This window comes from Mya arenaria, chromosome 8 (genome assembly GCF_026914265.1).
Source record: "Mya arenaria isolate MELC-2E11 chromosome 8, ASM2691426v1".
NCBI classification, from domain to species: Eukaryota; Metazoa; Mollusca; class Bivalvia; order Myida; family Myidae; genus Mya; species Mya arenaria.
Genome location: NC_069129.1, coordinates 66,778,636 through 66,798,542, shown reverse-complemented (window position 1 = coordinate 66,798,542; position 19,907 = coordinate 66,778,636). Strand labels below are relative to the sequence as shown.

Below are 19,907 nucleotides of genomic sequence, written 5' to 3'. Positions count from 1 at the left end.
TGTCCGTCCGTCCGTCCGTCCGTCTGTCTGTCTGTATTTATGTTTTACCTTAAAATCTTTTTACTGTCAGCAATATCAACTTTAAACTTCATCCATTTGATCAGAGTATCAAAAGGATATTGTACGAAAAGTTTCAAAACTCTGACATAATGGTTGCCTGATATTTAGCCTTTAGTAAACTTTAATATTTAAATTCAACAAATATTTCTTTTTATTACAAGGTTTGGGCTTTGCAACTTGAAGCTTCACTATATTACATTGCAAACTTTTGTGTAACACAAGACCCATAACTCTGTGACCACTTAAAACCAAATTGCCTCCCTTGATACAGAATCAAAATATCAGCTCTACAAAACATTGTATTGAAAGAAGTTAATGAAAGTTAAAAAGAATGATCAACAGCAATTTTACGAATAACTCTCGCACATTTGCTTTACATCCGAACTAGAAAAGTTTAAAATGGAAGTAAACAAAGCTTGATGTGTTAATTAATTGATGCCAATATCAACTTTACATGTTTTATATGACCTGTTATTTCCTTATCACATACCTTGTCGGAAAATAGCTCATTGAGCTAATGTTTCTTGTTAACATTTACCCGACTTTACATAAAGATTCTTGTATCATGCATCTTGACAAACTTACTTAAGGCATGAAGGATTTTAATTGGAAAGTGTTTGATGGCAATAAATGTTATGTACACATTTGGAAACCATAATTGTATAATCTGTAGGTCGCAAGGCTACTTCCCTTCCATATATGTTGATGATAATCATCATCGCCCATGCTTACAATTCTTAGTTTATTGTATTTAAAATGTTCTATATTAACACATACAAATGAGGGATTTTTATGATCGGTGAACATCATTTAGATAACATGACCCATATTTACAGCCACTTTTAACCTATCTCTGGCAAAGATGCTATTATTACTGGCCCTTTCACATCATGTGATTGCTCTAGGAACATATTACAACAATACTGGTTCAAGAAATATTTTATCATAGAAAATAGTAATGTAAATGTAAATGCATATCGAAATGGCTTGTTCGCCAGCGAACTATTTTCAGACAAATTATAAGTAACAAAATTGAAGTGATGCAAATAAAAAAGCATGCAAACAAATGCATTATCTGTATAACATTAAAATCATTATACAGTAGCTTACACATCGTTGCAATTCACTGTTTAAGTACGTTTTGAATAAATGCTATTTCTAAAATAAATCATTCTTTTTTTATAATCTGCATTTGATAAGAGTGCACGAAACATTTTCAGAAGGATAAAACCCCTTAATAATTAATGAAACATGCGCGTGGCAAGATGTACTTTATTGGTAGTTATTATTCTTTTGTTGTGAGAAAAATATACACTACTTATTTATGTTCAACAATTAGATGAAATTGATGAAATATGTTTAAAAAGTTTAAAATGTTAGTGTAGTACCTTGTCTAAATTTTAACTGATAAAGAGGTTGAGTGAGGTTAAGTGCGTATTTTGGTTAGTGTTTATATAGTAGAAGTTTTAAATTGCGTCAAATGTCAGTACGCTGTCTCATCCGGGATCTCAAATATTGAGCCTTTTCTGGTCGACGTAGAAACACCCCCGCCGGAAATGACATCAGTGGACGAGCCCTGGCTCTCGGAAGTGACGTCACTTTTAGCCTTAATGCTCCCGTAGTTTGAGTGGTATGGTGGCGGCCCGGGATCGCTGTACATGTCTTGGAACCTAAAATTGAAATGTTGAATGAATAGAGTGGTTATAAAAATACCTAACCTATAATATATTTTATATCCGTACTAAAGACAATATGTTCTACAATTACATAAATGTAAACTGTGCTAATAATTTCATTTTGGTCAATTATTGGGACACCCAACAGCCTCAACTTCTATCGCTGCTCAATAACTACGATGTATCACAGATTTGACGGGAAATGCTTACTTCTCCTTGTAGTAGATCTTGGTGACGGGGTAGGCGGTGGTCTGAGTGGTCTCCTCGTGCACCACCTCCTCCACGGTGAGGGGCCGCCGAAGATAGAGGCGCCAGCGGATGTGGTGGCGGTACACATACCAGGAGAGCAGCGCCGTAGCCAAAAGGAACAAGAAGAGTCCGATACACAGCCCGATGATGAGGAAGGCGCTACCATCCAGCCCCGCTTTGCCTGGGATGGCGTCTGACAAGAAGAACAAATCAATATGCTAAATACGTGGCCTCTACGAATGTGCTATCATAATTGTTTTCTTGGCCCACGCCCGACTTTTTTATGATTTTTTCAGAAGTTAGCAAGTACAGTAAATTGCTATTTTATTGACAATGTAAACCGGAAAGGAATATTCTAAGTTCCTTTATATCTAAAATCTGACTGTTATCGTTTTGGCTTGATAAAACACGCACTGATAGTATTTATTGTATGTAATATGTATAGAAACAAGCCATTAACGTTGTACATACAGTCACACCCATCCTCGTCGCTGTTGTCAGCACACTCGTCCTGCTGGCTGCACTGGAGGTCGCTGTCGATACATACGCTGTTGTTGCACGCGAACTGTGATGTGCCGCACGTGCCTGCAATATCACACATTGCACGTGTAACAACAAGACAATTGATTCAACAGTGTATCGCACACAGTTTTGTTCGTTGTTGGAAACGATTTATAAATAAAAGGCGTTGTAAATAAAAGGCGTTGTAAAATGCCTTATATGTTAAGTAAAATGGTTCATTTGAAGATACTTAACTGATTAGAACAACTGATTTCTAGTAAAAGTATAATTATGCGACAACCCATTGAATGGTGTTCACAAAGAGATTACAGAAGACAATATCTGTAAAATATGTGCACATATATACCTGTAGTTACAGCGACGAAAATGAAATCAAAGCCGTGTCTAGCCCCTGTGGAGTCCGTCTCGAAGTACACGGTCATGGCGTTGTCTGTTGACGTGTACGTTGTCTTATACACGACGCCACACAGCGGGCTCGTGTTGATGGTGGACGCCGCCGTGCTGTCGCCGTCGTGAATGTTGACGTAATCAACGCACGCGCCACTCACCTTGGCCTCAAGTTCGAATATTCTGTAATTTAATATTTAAGTTAAAACTCATGAACTTATGTACAATCATATAAACGTTTGATGATCACATTTGAACGTTTTGATTTTTACAAATCAAAAGACAAAAGGTTTGTCTTGTCGGTATAGAAATGTACCCCCAAACGTATGCTAGCCTGTTCGAACCCTTATGCAATGCTTAGTAGAAGACCCCTTTGTAAAGATTTTTTAGGTACCGGTCGTTTCAAAACGGCCGTTGTTCGACTTAGAACCTTTCTGTAATGGAATATATATGGTCACAGTCCTTTAAAACAATTCTTCAAATATTTACTTATTACGAGTGACGTGGCTAGGAACTCCCCCCCCCCCTCACCCCCGAACACACACCCCCTCTGCTTCCCCTACCTGGAGATGAGCATGACCTTCTTGCCGGTGTCCACAGTGACGGTGTAGGAGCACGCTAGGTTCGGTGCGTAGTACAGAGCGTCCGACGACTCGAGCCGGTGGCTCTTGGCCACATACTTTCCGCCGTTACATGCCTGGTTCAGGAAAACTGCACATGGAAGAGGGACACCAAAATAAATCCGGACAACAGAACTCACAGCAAAAATTAATCATGTTATATCGAAGTGCCATAAACTAGATGTAATAACTTAATGGCTTTGATCTTCATATAAATGGGACATAGAAGTAACGCATACATCAAATTGTTGATTTTAAATTCATTTTTCATTTTTAATATGGAAGAAAAATGTTGAGTAATGGATTAAAGGACGCTCGTTTTCGGGGAGTGCATTTCATTGTTGTTCGAACAGAACTTGGAGTAACGACTAATTGTACAGTCGAAACTCGTTGGCTCGATATCTCATGGCTCGATATCCTCGTTGGCTCGAACCAAATTAAAAGGACCGATTTTTATTTACTCTTTGTTCATATAAATTTAAATCGGATGGCTCGATATCTTGAGGGTCGATATTTCTCCACGCTCGAAGTCGTTTTCGCGGTCCCAAACAAGAATTTCACACCTTGATTTGTTTGATTGGCTTCATTTAGCACAAGGCGCTAATCGATTAAAATTGCTTGACTGATATTATAATTATTATCGAATTTAAATGGTTTATCTGTTTGAATAAACATGCCATTACTTTAAGTTCTGTCTCTAATTGTTATCCATCCCTAAATTTGATATAACTTTTTAACTATGTTTGTGTTACCCACTGTTTACAACTGCTTGTTTTTCGCATAAATGTATTTTTATAATAAATAAAAAAAATAAAATGATATTTTTAATAATCGAATAAGTCATATTACGAAATTTAGGGTGCGTAACTATGCCCAATACATACCCTTCCTTCTCTTGCGGAGATCGCGTAGCAAATAACAAACGAGGTTAATAAGACTTTATGTAACAAATGAAAAAAAATAACATTTTGTAAGCAATCCCGCTTGGCTCGATATTCTCGAGGCTCGAGGTACTTTGGCCGGTCCCTAGAATATCGAGCTATCGAGTTTCGACTGTATTTCACTTATTACATAACCGCTCCATAGTGAGCTTTGCATATCATAATTAGTTTTGTTCTGGTAAGGCCAGATAAGAAACTATGCTTAGATTCTCATCTCCCTGTCCGAATCATTTCCATGAAATCTTGAAATCTAAAGTACGTGTAAATACTCTGTAAGAGAGTTGTATGCCCTATGTGCACTAGAGGTCGATATCAACCCACAGCGTTTTCCAAAACTTATAGTATTTTATTAAGGAATTAAAATATTATATATATTAATGTTTTGGATGCCTATATCTACCATGGATACAACTTTGAGTTAAACTGATCCAGATACCCTAGTTGTTTAAATGTTTGCCAGTCAAAGTAAAACAATTAAAAAATTTGTGCACATGTTTGAAGTCATCCTGTGAAGTGGATATATGTAACGTAATTTACAAACTAATGTCAGTAAGGACTTTTGGCACCGAATTAGCCAACTTTATTTTTTAAAGGTGTTTAAAATAGTGTTTCTGAAAAGATTACAGATAAAACGCATGCATTCGATCTGAATTAATCAATTTATTTCAATCTGAATCAAAAATAAAGCGGCCGTTTTTAATTCACAATTGGTGCACTTAAACTTATTTTGGACGGTTATCCAAAGTCTGATTACTTCAATGGTTAAGCGGATTGACCTGGTTGGAAATATCAAAATGCGCAGGTTTATAAACTGTTTGAAAGTAAAGATAAACACGGGATCCCTAACCTAATCTTAAACAAGTACACATTTTAACGTATAAACTGAATACTTTTTATTATGATAAAAAACATTAAAGTGACACTCTTAAAATTTAAAATCAATACATTCACATGTCTATCAAACATATTTTTTTAATACTTACTAAATAATGCATTTATGTAAAATATTAATGACTGATAACAATATTGTAACCGTTTATTTAATAGCTGACACGCACAAATATTAAATGACTGGTGAATGCTAAAATATTAACAGTGATCAACTGTCGTCTCATAAGGTAGAAATACTATATTTTCTGCACCTTTCTTTCAAATTAAACACAGTATCCTTCATAAGAACCATTTCATTTCGATATTTATTCATCCTTTGGTGTAAATTTAAACAATTGTATAAATTGTGGTACATCTATATGTTGGGAGTAAGAATGTATCTTTAATAAACAAAAAGCAGCATATTTGTGATGGCACTTTTTTATTTAGTTATAGTTCATAATGGTTTAAAACTGTATGGAATTAAAGAAATTAAAATAATATTAATTCCTACATACCTCCATCTAAACAGAAAACCGAAGACTTTAACAGTAAAACACAATTTACTAAAAGAATAAATGGTAAATATCCAGCCATTTTATAACTTATTTATTTACATTGTCAACCATATTGGAATATCCCTATCACGAATGAACAAGTCACAATAAACTATCGATTGGTTTATCTGTTCCGTATCGAAGTGAAAGGTATTATAAAGGTAGACAACACATAATACCGTTTAGTTCGATTGGATTATCTGTATATCTATATTGCAGTATTCAGCGGCGGCTCCATGATAAACGTACATGTATAATGGTGCGCAATTATCTTTATATTAAAGTTTATCTTGACTTTCAAACGGTTTTAAACCTGCGCATTTTTATATTTCAATTATATTGTGACATGCTCCTCTTTCCCCCAGTTATAGCCTATAGGCTCTCAACATGGCAAGGGGAGTTTTGGGATATTCCCCAAAGAATTATTTGGCTAATTTTTATTTTTAACTTTAAAGTTATGATACCAAACTAAGATGTCGATTGAAGAATATATATTTTCCCCCACACACTGGACGCATTCATTTTTCAAAATTATAAAAAAAGTCAACTTACCATGCAAAGATTGGTCCCAGAATCGGTATTTTTCAATCCAAATACGCCATTTTGTTTGCCATGAAACATTTTTCTCACTTAATGTTTGCCAGAAACGAAATTACGTCCTCCCCCTTGTATATGTTTCGTATCTCAGCAGTCGCTATGCCGACACATATGTAAACTTGACGTTGGCTTCTTAAAACATATATATTCCTGCTGTTTCTTGTAACCAGACATCATACATATGGTTTGGAACCGGAATACTAAGGCCGTTTTTGTTGATATCAAACTAGTTTCAGTTTTGGTTTCAAGGGTTTCGGCGGTTTGGGAACCTGTTTCGAAAGTATTGCTTAAAGTAACAAACGCATGGTTTTGTGCACATCTTCAACAACTTAATGGGGCTTCTGCATGAAGGCTTTGTTTCTGAATTTCTTCAAAACTGGATACCGGAGTGGTCGTTTGCCTGTTTTAACTAAATGGTGTTTCAACACACAACAATCACTGCCCGCCATGTTTTTGTTTTCCAAGTGAGCTAGTTTTCGGATGGAACGAACCGACGAAACTGCCTCTGGATGGGATTTCGATAGTTTCAAAAAACAGTTTCGGTTTTCGTATAAACAACGATAAAACTGGTTTCCATTTTATATAAAACATTTACAACAAATACACAGTTCGTGAAACCAATGTATAACCCAAACTAGTTTATTAGCATAATCAAACCTAGTATATAAGCTTAACCAAAACTAGTTTATTAGCTTAACCAAAACTTAGTTAGTTTATAAGCTTAACCAAAACTTGTTTATAAGCTTAACCCAAACTAGTTTATAAGCTTAACCAAAACTTGTTTATTAGCTTAACCAAAACTAGTTTATAAGCTTACCAAAACTAGTTTATTAGCCTAACCAAAACTTGTTTATTAGCTTAACCAAAACTAGTTTATAAGCTTAGCCAAAACTTGTTTATTAGCTTGACCAAAACTTGTTTATTAGCTTAACCAAAACTTGTTTATAAGCTTAACCAAAACTAGTTTATTAGCTTGACCAAAACTTGTTTATTAGCTTAACCAAAACTAGTTATAAGCTTAACCAAAACTTGTTCATTAGCTTAACCAAAACTTGTTTATTAGCATAACCAAAACTAGTTTATAAGCTTAGCCAAAACTTGTTTATTAGCTTGACCAAAACTTGTTTATTAGCTTAACCAAAACTAGTTATAAGCTTAACCAAAACTTGTTCATTAGCTTAACCAAAACTAGTTTATTAGCATAACCAAAACTAGTTTATAAGCTTAACCAAAACTTGTTTATTAGCTTAACCAAAACTAGTTTATAAGCTTAGCCAAAACTTGTTTATTAGCTTGACCAAAACTTGTTTATTAGCTTAACCAAAACTTGTTTATAAGCTTAACCAAAACTAGTTTATTAGCCTAACCAAAACTAGTTTATTAGCCTAACCAAAACTAGTTTATTAGCCTAACCTAAACTAGTTTATTAGCCTAACCTAAACTAGTTTATTAGCCTAACCTAAACTAGTTTATTAGCCTAACCTAAACTAGTTTATTAGCCTAACCTAAACTAGTTTATTAGCCTAACCTAAACTAGTTTATTAGCCTAACCTAAACTAGTTTATTAGCCTAACCTAAACTAGTTTATTAGCCTAACCTAAACTAGTTTATTAGCCTAACCTAAACTAGTTTATTAGCCTAACCTAAACTAGTTTATTAGCCTAACCTAAACTAGTTTATTAGCCTAACCTAAACTAGTTTATAAGCCTAACCTAAACTAGTTTATAAGCCTAACCAAAACTAGTTTATTAGCCTAACCTAAACTAGTTTATTAGCCTAACCAAAACTAGTTTATTAGCTTAACCAAAACTAGTTTATTAGCCTAACCTAAACTAGTTTATTAGCTTAACCAAAACTAGTTTATTAGCCTAACCTAAACTAGTTTATAAGCTTAACCAAAACTAGTTTATTAGCCTAACCTAAACTAGTTTATTAGCTTAACCAAAACTAGTTTATTAGCCTAACCTAAACTAGTTTATTAGCTTAACCAAAACTAGTTTATTAGCCTAACCTAAACTAGTTTATAAGCTTAACCAAAACTAGTTTATTAGCCTAACCTAAACTAGTTTATTAGCTTAACCAAAACTAGTTTATAAGCTTAACCAAAACTAGTTTATTAGCTTAACCAAAACTCGATTATTAGCCTAACCTAAACTAGTTTATAAGCTTAACCAAAACTAGTTTATTAGCCTAACCAAAACTAGTTTATTAGCTTAACCAAAACTCGATTATTAGCCTAACCAAAACTAGTTTATAAGCTTAACCAAAACTAGTTATAAGCTTAACCAAAACTAGTTTATTAGCTTAACCAAAACTAGTTTATTAGCCTAACCAAAACTAGTTTATTAGCTTAACCAAAACTCGATTATTAGCCTAACCTAAACTAGTTTATAAGCTTAACCAAAACTAGTTTATTAGCCTAACCAAAACTAGTTTATTAGCTTAACCAAAACTCGATTATTAGCCTAACCTAAACTAGTTTATAAGCTTAACCAAAACTAGTTATAAGCTTAACCAAAACTAGTTTATTAGCTTAACCAAAACTAGTTTATTAGCCTAACCAAAACTAGTTTATTAGCTTAACCAAAACTCGATTATTAGCCTAACCTAAACTAGTTTATAAGCTTAACCAAAACTAGTTTATTAGCCTAACCAAAACTAGTTTATTAGCTTAACCAAAACTAGTTTATTAGCCTAACCAAAACTAGTTTATTAGCTTAACCAAAACTCGATTATTAGCCTAACCTAAACTAGTTTATTAGCTTAACCAAAACTAGTTTATTAGCCTAACCTAAACTAGTTTATAAGCTTAACCAAAACTAGTTTATTAGCCTAACCTAAACTAGTTTATTAGCTTAACCAAAACTAGTTTATTAGCCTAACCTAAACTAGTTTATTAGCCTAACCAAAACTAGTTTATTAGCCTAACCTAAACTAGTTTATTAGCCTAACCTAAACTAGTTTATTAGCTTAACCAAAACTAGTTTATTAGCCTAACCTAAACTAGTTTATTAGCTTAACCAAAACTAGTTTATTAGCTTAACCAAAACGAGTTTATAAGCTTAACCAAAACTAGTTTATTAGCTTAACCCAAACTAGTTTATTAGCTCAACCAAAACTAGTTTATAAGCTTAACCAAAACTAGTTTATGAGCTTAACCAAAACTAGTTTATTAGCTTAACCAAAACTAGTTTATTAGCTTAACCAAAACTAGTTTATTAGCTTAACCAAAACTCGATTATTAGCCTAACCTAAACTAGTTTATAAGCTTAACCAAAACTAGTTTATAAGCTTAACCAAAACTAGTTTATTAGCTTAACCAAAACTAGTTTATTAGCCTAACCTAAACTAGTTTATTAGCTTAACCAAAACTAGTTTATTAGCTTAACCAAAACTAGTTTATTAGCTTAACCAAAACTAGTTTATTAGCTTAACCAAAACTAGTTTATGAGCTCAACCAAAACTAGTTTATTAGCTTAAAAAATGTACATAATAATACGATTATTTGCACAATACGAACTAGCAACAAAACCATTGCAATGAATTATAGTGATTACTGTTCACAAACATGACATGATGTAAACGTATGTTACAAGAAGTTTAAAGATTTGAAAGACAATATGATTATAAATAAGGGAACATTCTTTAAATAAGTAGCGGTCTATTTATTTGAACAAAATACATTCGAAATATATTTAGCCTTATTGTAAACAATCAAAACATAAAATACTGTAGAAAAGAATGTCAATATTGTATTTATTAAAAAATGATAAATATTTTGATTCAATGTAATTTTGAAATGATTAGTTTAAAAAAAAACACAAATAGAACATACAGCAAAACGCTTCATTTTCACATTACAAAATTTTCCTAGTTTTTTAGTGATTACTTATTTTGTTCATTAAGTTTAATTCTGATTAGTCGTTTTTTCAAATAGTTGGTTATTTTTTCTTCATTATGAAATGTGGGACAGACGAGTTGAAATTGAAATTCATTACCTACAAACTTGACAATTTTTTTCGTTAATCGGTAACTTGTGGCATCGACTTGCCTTTCATGATTTTGCCTTATGAACATATTAAATATTTTGTGTGATGGTAATGTAATATGGATGTATTGTGACTAGCCAGTTACTGCTAAGAAAGCTTTGCCTATTTCAAATGGCAGAAAAAAGCAATCCGATTGGCTAGTCTTGTTTTATTTTGTATTTTATTCATTTTTGATGAAAAACATTACGTTAATATCCTTTTGAATATGAAATAACTCTATACTTGTAAAAACACAAGGAAAACACGTGAAGGTCATCAAATAGTATGTAACGGAGTTGATTTATCAGACGGAAGTTATATTTATTAAATGATTATTGCACTCGTACTTAAATGTCAGTATCTCCATATCCCCAGATTTCACAACCATAAGTAAAAATGGTATGTGCGTTAGCCAGACTTGTCGAGTGCCATCTTATGTTTGGCTGCTCATGTATGTCGGGCAATATTTTCGGGGGAAATGATATCGTTGCAATAAAAATTAGAAAGCAGAACATAAATGCAGAGACTGTTTGTTTTACTAACACATAATGTTGTTTAGTATTAAATGAGACATAAACTAAGATGAGACATGATCATATCATAAATTATCATTGAAAGTATTGAGAGTTGAATACATGTACTTCGATCAGGGTAAATAAAGAATATTAAATATATACAATGCAAACACAGATCTGAATACATCGAACGGACGAATTTCTTTGCAAGAGTACGAACTGTTACCCGAACTCCATATGCGATGCCCATTGTGATGCCTCATTACTCGTTGAGTTTCCTTATACAAAGCTTGGAGGCTAGACAATTTTCCTCCACAAGATATATAGTTGACGATATAGCCTATTGTGCATGGATAAGTTTGAGATTTCAGAGAAGCCAACTATAACGAAATAATATCATGTACTTCAAAAGCGATTGACATTTGTTTCTAACTTAGGGTATTTTTAATTCATAAATATCGTATTTTTTACCTTCAAGCGTATTAAAATTACATTTTGAACTCCGTGGTATTTTTGTCTACTAACATAGAACATATCATAGCATAATAAATAATTTCAAACGCTAATTAAGGTTAAGAGTTATAGCTGAGACCATACTCAACAATTTCATGTCTGAACAATACACACCACTAGCTGTGTGTGTGTGTGTTTTGAACACAGTATATAGCGCGTGGTGTCGTGTATAAGCACTATGTAAGAGTCACTGATGGACAGCCCGGGGTCGGCTAGCACCGCTCTGCAACAGCAGCCCTTCAAGCGCCTCCCATCTAGCCTGGATATGGATTAAACAGATTATTGCAAGTTTAAGAGTCTAGGAAGCTATATTTCTCTGTTATATTCTCTGATTCAATGATTGTTTTTTCTGAAGTAGCCTTCATTATTATATGTGCACCCCATCCTTCAATGACACAGGCCAAGAACAAACTTTGATATAAGTCTCTATTAAGCCTGACCTTCAACCAGCTTGTCATGTCATAGGATTTGGTGATTTTTTTTTTTTTTTAAGATTAGTTGCAAAGTATTAATTTTTATCGCAAAAATACCTAAAACGTTTTTTTCATTCAATGGATGCATTATTATTATTATTATTATAAGTATAAGCGTGTTGTTTGACCTTGAGATCGGCCAGGTACTTGTTGGCCGTCCCTGCCGCCTTCTCCGGCTGCCTAGCGAACGCGTTCTGGATGATGGTGAACGACTCCGTCTGTAGCAGCGTCTCTTTGAAACACGTCTCCATGTTCTGTAAAGGGCATCAAAGCTAATAAGGTAATAACTTGTGGTATACAGGTCAAGCTTTTACTGATGCTGCTATCTACGGTAACATAACATGGGATCATAACGTGTCACCCACATATCCGTTACCAAAAGTAAATGGATTGTGTTATAGAGAGGTCGCACGGGCGTACCCGAGGTTGTATTCACATTGACACACTGGACCCAAATTACAAACAGTAACTGTTGTTCTCAAGTTTAACATTGTAACATGTGTGGAGCAAATGTCCATGCAGAAACATGGTGTACAGCATAAGCCCATGCAATATCATAGTAATTGTTGGATATGATGTTTAAAGATTCAAGATATAAGAATCTTTATTCAAAGTCGGGTATATCTAAAGAAGAAACACTAGCTCAATAAGCTACGTCCAACAGCTTAAAGTACCATTATGTTCAGAAACGGTCGACAAAACACTGCTCTATGGTTATTGTGTCGTGATGATCAGTAACACGACGCTTGTTTAATAAACATTTTTAACGAAAATGTACTACCTGAAATACATTGAGCGTGTTGTCGATGGCCAGTACGAACGTTGACAGCTCCGACGTCATATTATGGAGAGAGGTCGAGGCTCTCTCAAGTTGGTCTGAAAGTTGTTGTGTATATATAAGCCGTTCACCAAAGAAAGTAGCAGATGTTGGGAATGGCCTAAATTATCCAAGTGAACTTTAAATGTCAATTTAAATGGTAGAGAAAAAATGCAGAACATGCAGAGAAATATCCAGAGAATAAAGCGTTATCTCTTTTTACCCAACACAACACGTTTATAGCCTATATAACTCTTTCGATTTAAGAAGAGGGACGCATGTTATCGAGTTACGCCCCTTCAACCTCAAATCCCGGATTTTACATTAAACCAGTATTTGTTTATGCGAAACAAACATACTTTTAATTAACATTCTTGTTCCACCACCATCAAGTTGTCTTAAAACGTAATGGAATAGACACAATAACCTGTATGTTTGCGCTTGGTTAGTCCATAGCAAATAAGACGGTTACTTCAACAAATAAGGTGGTGTTTAAGCTTATTTTTACTCGCGATCGGGCCTTGTCCATTCGGCGAGTGCTCCATTAAGTTTGTTAGTCGTTTTAGGTTTTTGGAGCGAACAGACCGAATGTAACCCTGGTTTGAGCTTCACTGGTTCTTTTACGTGCACCAGTGGTGTCTAGCGCTGTTACACGGGACCCCCATTTAACGTCCCTCCCGGAAGACGATTAGTATTTTTAGTGATGCAACGGGGAATCGAGCCTACGACCCCTGGATTGATAGTCAAGTGTGTTACCATTAGACCACGTATCCGCCACTTAACAAATAAATAGATATTCACGCAATTTTAATAACTACTTGTACGTCATGGTTCCCAACTATTTACCAATTTTCGACTTGATAACAGTTATCTCCAGTTCGGCTTCTGATTTCTCAGTCTCAAGGCCAGCTTTCCTGGAACGCAGATTTTCAGCATCGCTCCGATGTTGCTGTGCCTTCGAACGAAGATCCCTGAAATCAAAAATGGTTCGGAAATAACTTGACAATGTTGAACAGTCAAAGCAGCAGAGTCAAAACCGATGGCTTTTAAAGAAAATAACGACCACTGACTAACAGGAATGCTAAACTGATGTTTTAAAGAACGAATTCACCCTCTTGTGTCAAGTAATGGGCGTTCGTTTAGTTGATACTTTATTTTGTCCCATAACTGGAATATGACCTAAATGACGGAAGTACAACTGACCTGGCGGTGCTCCTACAACTTTCGGCATCGTTCAGGTTTACAGCCGCCGTCGCCACCCCCGCCGTGGTCAACGTCAAGCTAATACCGGCTGGAAGTGTACAACATAATTTAAGTAATAATGTCTATACCTCTGAAAGGGTGTAATCGTACGAGTTTTTAATTTAAGATTCACGAGTGATTATTGAATATATGATACATGACACAATATAATTTTATGAAACAAGCGTTCTACAAGACCCAATAAGCATATTACCAGTGAATGGCGCTAGGAGGATGCCGACGCCGCCCAACACGGCTCCCAAGATGCCTGCGTCATTTTTTTTCCTCGCTGCACTTTCAATATCTCCCGCTCTCGCATCCAGCTTTCCGGCGTCAGTATCAAACGTTACACTGTCAGACTGGCATGACGATATCTGACTATCCGTATCTGAAAAAACAAACTCATCCATATAGACATGAAGGACAAATTTTAAAATCCATGGCTTTGAAATACATGTTTTATTTGGTCTGGTTGATAGGTGGGGCATGTGTTACAGTGGTTGTTTACCTGATATTTGTGTTGCGAGCGTCTCCATCTTCACAGTATCCCCGTCAATGGTACATTTGTGGCTTTGGGTTCGCTCTCTGCACATTTCATAATTGTCGTGCACAGAGGACTGTATTCGGATAACATCGTCTCTTATCGACACAATAGAAGAGGTCGCATTCTTTATTGACGTCATCAGTTTCTGTACTCTGACGTCACTTGGGCACGAGGAGGCCACAAGCAGGTCCTTCTCAGTGATGATCCTGCCTCCCTCGCTGATCATGATGCTCTTGTATTTCGAGACACATGACTCGGCTAGTGAAACCGTTTGCACGACGGCAATCTGGACATCCTGATCCGCGTGTAGTCCTGGCAACAACGCGTACATGCCTCCAACCGTCGGTACTAGTTGCTGAATTGATAAATAATAAGCATAACCAAATTCATCACGGTGTTTGTTTGCTTCAAGTTAATATTACATTATAGGACCTATAGCATTGTCGCTGGTAGGGGTTGTTTTTTCGCCGAAAAGGGATACAATTGACACCACGGCGGTAGCCATAAGGATATGCCTACAGTGGCACGTGACCCCTTAGTAAGGGCCCTCCGTGACATGTACGCAGAAGCAGGCGATAATAATACAGAAGTTAAACTTGATAATCCGATAAAAGATGTATGCAACATGGTAAAACAGCAAAAAAGCAAGTATAATATTAAATTAGTTCATTATTATGAATTGAATACAATCTTGTTTCTGGTAGAAATAAGTTACTGTCTAAACTTTGATTATTTTTATATCTAAATTACAACGGAATTTTGTTACAGTAGAAAGGCAGCCTCTATTTTAAAACTCAAAGTTAGGGAAACAACACCTGTATGAATTTCCTTTACGAAAGTATAAATTACAATGGTTTTTCTTCCTTTCTCCATTAAGAATCACCTGTTATATACAAGTTTAATGAAGTATCGTTATTGATAGAACGACCTTAATGTATATCTCACTGAATTAATATTCTTATTAAATGGAATGCAACACTGTCAGGAGTGAGACATGATGATAATCATTATAAATGCACAGGTTTATACTCTGACTTACGCTATTTACAAATATTAATTTGTTTTATCTATACGTATATACTTTTGTGACCTATAGTAGTACGGTATTAGATCCTTTATCTAAATTTAATAAAAAAAATGTCACTCAAATCAAATGAGTTGTCTTTTTCACTAACAGTATGTCCAAAAAAATCAAAAGGGAATATATATGTGTCGGATTTAAAACTAAACGCCCAAGAAGGAAACAATCGAAATAAAAATAAATCGCAAGATTTCGTCAATATTTTACACTAATACTCATAATGGTAGTTCGTATTTTAAGACAGACGGAAACTATACGTATATACGTACTGTTACATTAAGACATTTGGAGGGTTAAAATAGTCTACTGAAAGTTATGTTTGTTATCAAACAAATACATAAAAAATGCATAATTTGAGCAAAATGTCAGTATTTCGGAGTTCCTATATCTCAGTTATAAGAAACTTCTTTGTGTTAAATATATAGAAAAACAACGTATTTGCACTACTGATGATAAGTGCGGATTGTCAGAGGGCATGGCGGATAGAATCGGGCAACTGATAAGCCCCGCCTTATCTGGATGCTTTCTGGTCAGGTATCGACCGGCTAGTTTGGCTGACAAGTCGCGGCACGTTAATTCATTGTCGTATATCATTAAGATTAAGCAACAACATCATACACCTGCTAATAAATAATTCAACGAGCGTCGTGCCTAGTTGCTAATATTGAACCTTTCTTTTAAAAGTAGAAAACAGTCAATTTACTTCGCGTTTCGATTTGATTAAATCTTCGTCATTTAGAGATTATGCGATTCGACTTTACCAAAAAAATACAGAAAAAGAGAAGTTTTCATGTCAACATATTTAATACATCTTAAACGAAAATAGAGCTTACCAAAGTCATATCCAACAGCTATGGTGATCACACTGGAAAAGAAGTATAGTATACGAGTAAACTCACAATGGGATCCTAGATATTAATCAGGGTCATTGCTATTCATAACACATTGAGATAATAACTACTGGCATTTATAAAATAATCCACAATTACAGTAGTCACTAGAGGATGGCTGGTGCACCACTGTTCATCACAGCCTTGAATAAAATACTTTGAATAACATCGTTCACATGAAAGGTACTTACCGGTTGTATAATGTGAGTATACACTATCTAACAGCTGTTAGACTGAAACAAAGTCAAAACGCAGTTGGTTTTAAAAATAGAACCCATACTTTTGCTTTCGATTCACGTATGCCGGTGTTGTTGCAAGATGTATAAATAGGCGTTAGTAACACAAACAAAGCCTAGGGGAATTTTGTCTTTATTTCTTGCTTTCCATTACAGCTACTTAGCTTCTTGTTTCAAGTTTACATTTTTATATTGCATAATTTATGATTATTATGCAGATGGATTTATCAGGGGGGCAGGGTGCGCCGTTTTGAAATACCCCTTTGACCACACCTCTCACCCCCCCCCCCCCCCATTTAAAAAAAAAATCCCTGACTTATTAATAATAAGGATAATGGGGGAACTGTTACTAATGAGAACTTAATTATTTCTTTTGAATTGAAAAAAATGGTGTTTTTTTGTAAGTTATTTTTAGCTATAGTTTCCCCATCATTAATAATAATCCTGGGATTTTTTTTTAAATTGGGGGGGGGGGGGGGCGTGGTCAAAAGGGTGTGTCAAAACAACGCACCCTGCCCCTGTGGGATTGATTAACAATGACCGTTAGATCATGGTTACAACGAAATAATTGTCTATAAGTTTACCGTATTTTTTTTTAAATTCAGGCCAGTGTAGACAGGGGTGATCTTTACTGTCCTTCTAAGCATTGGTCAGCACGTATGGTCAGTGGTGTCTTCAAACAAATAAGAAAATGTCATTGCAAGGGACACAACTCAGGTGTGTCGAGATATTTTATACGAGTGAATAAAAGACTTCCTAAAACAATAATATCTTTCTGAACCATATGCCAACGTTCGTTTTTAAATCGACGTTGTTTTTTTAACACAATAATTATAGGCTTTGTTTCACATTGTTTTACATGAATATTTTGAACTGTGTTTTAGTAATGGCCTAGTCAACGTTGTGTTTTTTTGCACAACACCACCAACGTCATCGACAACGACACTGCCAAGGTATGACCAACAGACAGCCCGAAATGGAACACCTATTTCATAATTCATAAAGTAATAACCAGATATATGCATCTTATTACTGTAAACGTAAATAACAATGACGTTCACTCAGTTCCAACTCTGAAACACGAGCAAAAGTCGAATGACGAGCTTGTGTCACGGAAGCCTGTATATTTCTCAGGTTCTCCGAATCTACAACAAACAACAATATTGACCCATCAAAATGGTCAGAAACATCGTATTTTTGACGCGAACATTCCTCAATATACAAATCTTTCATGTTATGATTATATTTGCTTTACAGTATATTATAGTGTTGCCAATTAAATCTTGGTGGAAATTATACATAAAAATAGCCAAAATCAGTATACTATCATAGCATACACTGCGTCAATGGGGATTTTTGTATAGACTCCCGTTGTATTATAGATGTTTGTTAGTGTTTGTACATACCATTACTTAAATGTCATGTTAAGGTAAGAAATATAATGGTATGATATGTCTAAGTGTACACAATTTACAGAAAAAGGTAATTTAACAGGTGTCACTGTTTCTTTCTTTGATGTCACGAATTAAATGACAATAGTATCTTTAATGTCAAAGTTTTTATGGCGGTATTTTATACTTTCAGACCAGGGAAGAAAATGCAGATTTTTGTCACATGTTCTGTAAATCAACCCTAGAAACTGTTCACCATGTAGCTGCCACACACCCGAATTACGTTCATTAAAATAAAATATTGAGTGTCTTAATCGTCGAAATATTATTATAAATTGTAAGACCATTCCAGTTTTAAGTCAATTGTGAGTATATGTAAATTACTTGAACTCAAAGTAAATCTGCCTTTGGCCCGATGGGGTTTACCATTATTTCAATTATGTTAAAAATAAAATTGAATTAAACGCATGTGTGTTTCCTTAACGTCATAAAGTTCCTAAAGTCAGCAATAAGTATATAAGGGCGATACGAAGGAATCCGGCCAGTCCGGAGATTCACCGGATGGATTCACCGGGTGGATTCACCGGGTGGATTCATCAAACACTTCGCCAAAGACTGTGTGATAGTGACTAACAGACAAGAGATGCTTTGCAAGTACTGCTAGGTGATATTTGTCTCATTAATATTACATTTTTACTTTCGTTTTCAACATTATTTAATTCATACCATAGGGCTTTTCCAATACTGTTTTGAATCTTTATAAATGCTTTTTAAATAATGTGGAAAACATTACTATATGAATCATTCAAACTTTATATATATACTATATGCATATATGTATAGACGATGTACATTGTACAACTCTCAATAAAATGTCTGTTCTGCTCTGTTCTGTTCCTATAAATCTTGCTAACAGTTCCCTTTTGCTAAACACCTTAAACAGGGGAAATTACTCATCCATGCTTCGCTTACAATTTCGCTGTGCTTAAACACCTTAAACAGGGGAAAGGACCCATCTATGCATTGCTAACGATTTCGCTGTGTTTAAACACCTTAAACAGGGGAAAGGACCAATCCATGCATTTTTAACGATGTCGCTGTGTTTAAACACCTTAAACAGGGGAAAGGACCAATCCATGCATTTTAAACGATTTCGCTGTGTTTAAACACCTTAAACAGGGGAAAGGACCAATCCATGCATTTTTAACGATTTCGCTGTGTTTAAACACCTTAAACAAGGGAAAGGACCAATCCATGCATTTTTAACGATGTCGCTGTGTTTAAACATCTTAAACAGGGGAAAGGACCCATCTATGCATTGCTAACGATGTCGCTGTGTTTAAACACCTTAAACAGGGGAAAGGACCTATCCATGCATTGCTAACGATGTCGCTGTGTTTAAACATCTTAAACAGGGGAAAGGACCCATCCATGCATTGCTAACGATGTCGCTGTGTTTAAACACCTTAAACAGTGGAAAGGACCCATCCATGCATTGCTAACGATATCGCTGTGTTTAAACATTTTAAACAGGGGAAAGGACCCATCCATGCATTGCTAAAGATTTAGCTGTGTTTAAACACCTTAAACAGGGGAAAGGACCCATTTCGCTGTGTTTAAACACCTTAAACAGGGGAAAGGACTCGTCCATGCATTGCTAACGATTTCGCTGTGTTTAAACACCTTAAACAGGGGAAA

At 35.0% G+C, this 19,907-nt stretch overlaps 2 protein-coding genes across 3 annotated transcripts; both read right to left on the bottom strand.

Annotated features, from left to right (window-relative positions):
• Nucleotides 1–1,180: 1,180 nt before the first annotated feature.
• On the bottom strand, nucleotides 1,181–5,999 carry LOC128243222 (neuropilin and tolloid-like protein 2). The gene is made up of 6 exons (XM_052960831.1): nucleotides 5,844–5,999; nucleotides 3,458–3,605; nucleotides 2,854–3,077; nucleotides 2,457–2,570; nucleotides 1,947–2,178; nucleotides 1,181–1,730 (listed from the first exon to the last, which is right to left on the bottom strand). Exons 1-6 carry the CDS (start codon nucleotides 5,920–5,922, stop codon nucleotides 1,544–1,546), a joined length of 984 nt encoding a protein of 327 aa, XP_052816791.1. The 5' UTR covers nucleotides 5,923–5,999; the 3' UTR covers nucleotides 1,181–1,543.
• Nucleotides 6,000–9,916: 3,917 nt separating this feature from the next.
• LOC128242736 (uncharacterized) lies at nucleotides 9,917–16,860 on the bottom strand. Of its 2 annotated transcripts, none has more exons than XM_052960005.1 (9): nucleotides 16,774–16,860; nucleotides 16,526–16,557; nucleotides 14,576–14,966; nucleotides 14,282–14,455; nucleotides 14,029–14,116; nucleotides 13,672–13,796; nucleotides 12,790–12,884; nucleotides 12,137–12,262; nucleotides 9,917–11,794 (listed from the first exon to the last, which is right to left on the bottom strand). In XM_052960005.1, the coding sequence occupies exons 2-9, from the start codon at nucleotides 16,532–16,534 to the stop codon at nucleotides 11,723–11,725; spliced, it is 1,080 nt and encodes a 359-aa protein (XP_052815965.1). In that variant the 5' UTR covers nucleotides 16,535–16,557; nucleotides 16,774–16,860; the 3' UTR covers nucleotides 9,917–11,722. The 2 variants fall into 2 exon arrangements, with proteins under 2 accessions (XP_052815965.1, XP_052815966.1); XM_052960006.1 differs by lacking the exon at nucleotides 16,774–16,860 and adding an exon at nucleotides 16,682–16,749.
• Between the last annotated feature and the right edge of the window lie 3,047 nt (nucleotides 16,861–19,907).